Source organism: Morone saxatilis, unplaced genomic scaffold, assembly GCF_004916995.1.
Source record: "Morone saxatilis isolate NCDOM2014 unplaced genomic scaffold, NCSU_SB_2.0 Contig5, whole genome shotgun sequence".
NCBI classification, from domain to species: domain Eukaryota; kingdom Metazoa; phylum Chordata; class Actinopteri; family Moronidae; genus Morone; species Morone saxatilis.
This window is the reverse complement of record NW_023340095.1, coordinates 25,779,118-25,785,633: the sequence shown is the minus strand read 5'-3', so window position 1 is coordinate 25,785,633 and position 6,516 is coordinate 25,779,118. Positions and strand designations below refer to the sequence as shown.

At 41.9% G+C, this 6,516-nt stretch overlaps 2 protein-coding genes across 2 annotated transcripts in view; one reads left to right on the top strand and one right to left on the bottom strand.

The window, feature by feature from the left end:
• Nucleotides 1-240, bottom strand: part of LOC118338674 (calcium/calmodulin-dependent 3',5'-cyclic nucleotide phosphodiesterase 1A-like) — a 4,039-nt gene extending 3,799 nt beyond the window's left edge. Inside the window, exon 1 of the mRNA XM_035675951.1 lies at nucleotides 221-240. Within this exon, the coding sequence (XP_035531844.1) occupies nucleotides 221-240 (20 nt within the window). The remainder of the gene's footprint in view (nucleotides 1-220) is intronic.
• A 3,579-nt stretch (nucleotides 241-3,819) lies between these two features.
• LOC118338673 (calcium/calmodulin-dependent 3',5'-cyclic nucleotide phosphodiesterase 1A-like) overlaps nucleotides 3,820-6,516 on the top strand; it is a 12,436-nt gene continuing 9,739 nt past the window's right edge. The window contains 4 exon segments of the mRNA XM_035675950.1: nucleotides 3,820-3,885; nucleotides 4,890-5,006; nucleotides 5,736-5,876; nucleotides 6,042-6,147. Coding sequence (XP_035531843.1) covers nucleotides 3,820-3,885; nucleotides 4,890-5,006; nucleotides 5,736-5,876; nucleotides 6,042-6,147 — 430 coding nt within the window.

Below are 6,516 nucleotides of genomic sequence, written 5' to 3'. Positions count from 1 at the left end.
GCTCATCAAAACCACGGCAGAGCATTCCCAGTAGCAGTCTTCACGGTCAAATACATTCCTTATAAAACTCTCATAAACCTCATCACACAGTCACGAAGCATGGAGTGATAAACAAAAAAGAGGGAGACGAACTGCAGACATCACCGCTACAGGTGCTCCTCGGTCTCTGCTGCGTTTTCATACGTTCAACATGCCCTCGTTCACTTGCCCCGGCACTTGCCCTCGGAGTCCCGTCGCCATCATAAGTGCTTCAATTGGTCTGGAAATGAAGTGAACTTGTGAGATGACCCTCGGAGGCTGAGGAAGTGAACAACGATGGTCACTCCGAGTGGATATCCCACAATGCATTGCGTTTGCGGCTATAACGCCGACGTGCCAATGATGACTCCGAGGGCAAGTGCGTTTCATAATCCCCGCTCCTCCCCTGCCACTTCCCTCCGTGCGATGTATGCTGTTACGTCATACCAAGGGCTGAGGGTAGTGAACGAGGGGAAGTGGAACTACTAAGAAATGCAGCCATAGTTCCTCCCCTCGTCACTTACCTCAGCCTTGGTATACGTAACAGCATAGTCGACGGAGGCCACTTGGACGCGGAGAAGTGGGCGGGGAGGAGGGGATTTAAATGAAACGCACTTGCCCTGGAGCTACTCATTGCAGCCGCGTTCGTATAGCGGCAATGATAAACTGCAAGCATTTTGGTGATATCCACTCGGAGTGACCATCGTTGTTCACTCGTCCCTCAGCCTCCAAGGGTCCATCTCACCAAGTTCACTTCAGTTTCCAGACAATTGGAACGACACTATGATGCGACGGGATCCCCGAGGGAAGTGCGAGGCAAGTGAACGAGGCATGTTAAGACTAATGAAACGCACTACTAATGAACGAACCTCTTGTGAAGGTCGGAGCTAACAAGCGCTACTTCCGTTTTTACTATTTCAAAATAAAGCATGTATTTCAAATAAATTCAAGAAACGGCTGCATGTCTAATCTTTCAGAGACTGGTTAGGATGGATGAGAGGACACTTCTCAGGGTCCAAATCGCTCTCCCGACGCCGCCATTGACTGGAAGTGGGTTCATGCAAAGTTGCATCCTAGCTCTTCACACGTTCTTGCTCCAATCCTATAATTCTGGATTCAGTTTGCCGACAATTTGTGCCTTGATCCTTCATAGTTGACTTACATTGCCCTAATGGCAATAAAGCACGCAACGCATGAGGAAGCAACAGTGAAAGATCATCCGCAATGCACATGAGCGGTGCGTGGGTAAGAGTATTTTCCAGTTCTTTCCTTCCATTTTAACATTAAATGGTCTGAAGCAGTCATGCCATGTGGAATGGGGGTAGCTTCCATCTCTCTGTGGAGTCGGCCATTTTGTTCTTGATACACTTGAGTTTTCTGCATTTAATGCCTTGAATACTGAATGACGCACTTCACTACTACACCCAGGATCCAAATCCACGCTGAGCTAGGCATTGATGGTCATTCCACGACCCTGATGTTTCACTTCTCGTGGTAGTACTTTATCAGCAATCGTGACACATGATGACCTTTGGGAGATAGCTGTGTGTTGCTTGTGCTAATCTACCTCCCACCCTTCGGCTACCGATCGGCTTGTGCAGCTCGGTGCTTGCTCTTTTGTATCTCTTCTTTTGTGTAAGAGACTTGATTCATCACTGAATGCTTCTCTTGAACTACACGGAGTTAGAACTGTTCAGCATCCTTCTTCTATAGTGTTGTAGCTCATTAGATCTTGTTTTAAGACTTTTTCTCCTTGCAGACGTTTCAGTCTTTATGGCCCTATTGCTCTCTTCCAATCTGAAAACCTCTGAAGCGGTCTGTAGAGACCTCCTCCTTTGCCTTTGTTGTGTGAACCTGTGCTCTTAATTTCTGTGTCGCCTCATGGTTCTCCTCACCTTTATCTCTCCTTCCTTAGAAGATCCTTTTGCCACAAGAGCTAGGTCCCGTGACCAGTTGACTCTACAAGCTCTTTGTGGTGGTCCCACGAGAGCCAGAGTTCCAACATACAGTGGAGAGAAAATCAGCCATGAATATGTTGGAAGAGGAGGGCGACCACCAGCGCAAGTACAACATAGTTATTACGACGCTCCCGTGACGTCACGTTGTCGCGCGACCAGGTCGGCAGTGTGCGAGTCTACAAGACGCTTTACTGTGAATTGGGTATCCTTGTGTTATTTGCAGACAATGGAGGTCACCTGCTGCTTTACATAGAATGAGGTTTTTTAAGACACTTCCACGTTGGCTTCAGTCTTCAGACCCGGAAGCTCTGTCCATTATATTTACTGTCAATGCATTCAACTCATGTTTTGATACAATACACAATACTGGGTTCACAATTTGATTTTGTCCCGATTTTTTAACATTAAAGACAAATTATAATTGAAGACAAAAATCTACAACAGATATATATTTTTTATCAAATTAAAGAATCCTTTTTTATTTCCAAGGCAGTGCAAAACAATGCACATTTCCTTTTCTTTGTAAAATTGAAAAAGCTGCCACACTTCTGATTTTAAACAGGATGGTGAATCCTCAGTTTCAAAGCTTTACAATGTCTTTGCACCTTGACATGAGTGACAAAGATAGATAGCCTTAGCCTCCAACAGCTTTCCAAATAAACACATTAATCATTTAAATCACGTCTCTGAGTCTGACTCTAAGTAAACACAGAAAGAAGCTGCCTAAAACGACCATTATAGCTAACTACATAGGGAGCATCTGGAGCAACTTGAACACATTCATCTTCGACAAAACTTAACTAACACCTCTAGAGAGATCCTTCCTACATTTTTAAATTGTTTTTGTATTTTTGCTGGTCAAAAGACTATCGACACCACATACTTGTGTAATTTTTGTCTGGCTCTGTTTTTCCTTGATTTGGGCTCATTGTAGTTCCAATGGAGGAAAATCTTAATGCTACAGCATATGATGGTATTTCAGACAATAGTGTTTGTGTTTATCCCTTTCCTGTCTCAACAAGACAGTGCCCCCATTCACAAAGCCGTAAAGAAAAGACGTGTTTGTTCCATAGAGAAATGTTTTTTCCAGTTCGTTATGAAAGAACTTGACTGGCCTGCACAGAGCCCTGACCTCAAAACCATCCAGCACCTTTAGGATCAACTGGAACCCCAACTGTGAGCCAGACCTTATACAATGTTCTTGTGACTGAATGGGACCGAATCCCTGCAGCAGGTTTAACGTCTGGTGGAAAACCTCCTGTAACAAGAAGAGTGGAGGATTGCAGCAGATTCATGCCCATGTCCACATACTTTAGGCCTTGTAGTGCAATAACAACAGAAAACTGTGACCCCTGAAAGTCCAGTCAGATGATTGTCTCAGTCTTCCAGGTTATTTTTGTCTTCAACAGAAAACAGAAAACATTTAACTTCTTCAAAATAAACATCACAAAACATCCGGCTGACTCCACTACAGATTTGATTATGAGGCCGAACATTAAGTGTAATGACGTTAGCGTGCGAGCAGGCTGGAGATGGAGATCATATAGGGAAACTATGATTTTCAATATCATTAGAGTGTAAATGACTTAGTAGTAATAGAACGCTATCAGTTCATCTGCTGCAGCTTAATGACGCATGAAATCAAAAAATATCTGCTGCACTGTGGTGCACTGTGTGTGTTTAGAACACGGTTACCATGGCGACAAACAATCCATCCTGGTCACAAACTGTGGAGGAGGGCAGCTGGAGGTCTGCGGGAGGAGTGTTTATATGCATGCAACTGTCTGTATGCGTGAGATTTGTGCATGATATTTTTATCTCTGTGTGTGTGTGTGACATCAGGATGTACAGACGGACATCCAACATGGCTGGTCTGAGCTACCCTCCCACGGCCTTGACAGCTCTGAAGGTAAAAACTGGTTTATTACTGCAGTCCCATCTGCAGGAAGTGACATCATTTTGTTATTTATTTACTTTTTTATTATTATTTAAAAAATCAAATCAAATCAAACCCTTTCAGTCATTCGGTTACTACTCTGAAAGGCAGTTTTACTTTCTCTAGAAACTTAAGAGAAGGAGGAAGACAAGAAAAATAAAAAATGAAAGAAGATAAGGTAGGAGATAGGAAAGGAAAGGGGAAGTAGGGAAGCAAAAGAAGAAGGAAAGAGTGAAAAGAAAGGGAAGCAAGAAAAAATAAAAACAGAATAAGGAGGGATGGAAGGACACTAGATAAAGAACGGAACACGTTAGAAGGACAGAAGGAAAGACAGTTTGAAGAAAAGAAAAAAGCAGAGGAGGAAAGAAGGAAAAGAAAGAGGGAAGAAAAGGAGGAGGTAGGGAAGGAAAGAAGGAGTTATAGAGGTCATAGGAGGAGGAGGTAGGTAAGGAAAGGAATGGAGTAAGAAAGATTCAGTGGTGTGTGATGACATATGTCTCGCCCTCATAGCTTCCTGTATTATTAAATAATTATAATTATTAAACTATAATTATTCTGCAGCCATGTCTCATTCTCTCATCATATAAAACACACATGGAAACAAAAATAGAACTATTGAAATACAATGCTGTATAAATCATCATGTCAAGTACATCATAGTAACATTAACTTAAAATGTAATTATGATCTAATGAATAATTATAATCATTTATATAATTGGATATAGTGTTCCACCTCCTTTCCAATGTGAGCAAACATTATTGTTATACTTCCCTCTACTGGCAAAACTCCTACATTACATTGAATTACACTGAATAATGACCAACTTGTTCTCAGAATGATCTGCTGTATACAGTGAAGTACAGAGCAGATATCCCTGTACTGTACTGTCCCATTTCACATGTTTTTAGTCTTTGATATGACGGTGATAATGAGAGTGATGATGTCTAGCCGGACTCTTCCTGGTTGTTTTCCAGGAAGTGGATCAGTGGTCGTTTGATGTATTTTCCTTCCATGAAGCCACAGGAGACCACGCCCTCAAATTCCTGGTCTACGACCTGCTGACCCGCTATGACCTCATCAACAGGTTCAGGGTACACACAGCTTCATATCATTAACACTGCTGGGGTGGGTGGGGCCAAATGCCAAGCTTCATTAACAGTTGAGCAAGCCTCTGTCAATTTCTTCCTTTCCTGTACTTAGATATGCTATGTGCTAGGCTAATCTATGTTGAAACGACAACTACATTTTGAGGGTGGTTAAAAGATAAAAAGTCACATCTTAAGTTTGCTAATGTCAGCAAAATGCTATTTAACTTTATAGCTATTACAATTGCTGTTAATTAGCTAGCTAGTTAGCTTGTTGTTTGCTAATATAAGCTTTTTGATGTAGCCAAGTAGCGAAAAATGCATGTAGATTAGCTAGCTAGCAAGAAAGCCTTTTGCTAATATTAGCTAGCTCACATAAGATGTCACTATGTTGCTTTCATCTTTTAACCCTCTTCAAAACCCTCAAAATTTCACCCTTTTTGGATTCATGGTTTGACTGGCATTTTCACAAACAATGTATCAATTAATATTAAAAGAAAGTTTCACCAGACATTTAGGGGGTACGACATTTTGACATTTGAAGTTTTAAATAGACTATTTGGTTCTGGATGTATGCCTGGCACAGTGTAGTACTCCTTGTCCCTGTAGTATTGGTAGTTCCTGTAGTACTGTAGTTAAATAATTTCCCCCTGGGATTATTAAAGTATTTCTGATTCTGATTCTGAGTACCTGTAGTCCCTGTGGTATCTGTACTATCTGTAGTACTGTGTTCAGATCCCAGTGCAGGCTCTGGTGCAGTTTGTTGATGCTCTGGAGAATGGCTACAGCAAACACAAGAACCCCTACCACAACCTGATCCACGCCGCTGATGTCACTCAGACTGCCCACTTCCTGATGCTGCACACTGGACTGATGGTAACACGCGCACACACCCACACACATAGACACACTGACATCACTCTGTCACGCACTGGTGGGACAGTGTCTCACATGATCTCTATGGACAGTCAAACTGTAGGAATTATTTCAGTGTGACTGATACGAACCCACTCAACAGTGTGTGTGTGTGTGTCTGTGCAGCACTGGCTCAGCGAGCTGGAGATTCTTGCAATGGTCTTTGCTGCAGCGATTCATGACTTTGAACACACAGGAACCACCAACAACTTCCACATCCATACCAGGTAATGTAGACTGTAATCTAATCAGATTATTCCATAAACCATAAACCTGTGAAATCTGATAGGAAAGTGACATTTTTTTCTCACAGACTGGGCCCGATGGAGCAAGTATGCTTTTATATGAATGAATGATTTGACTTTGTGTTGTCTCTTACTTGTAAGACATGATCTCTTTAAGATTTAGGTTTTTAGGTGTAACTTTGAAAGAAACTAAAATGGCAACTGATAACAAGACTACAAGACCATTACCATGCTAGCAGCTTTTCAATTAAGTGGGCTTAGCTGACCAAACAAAGCTGCAGTAGATAAGTTTTATGAAAATAACTTTTTGTCATGTTTGCTAAAACTTTCACTATATTCTGACAGTAGAACATGAG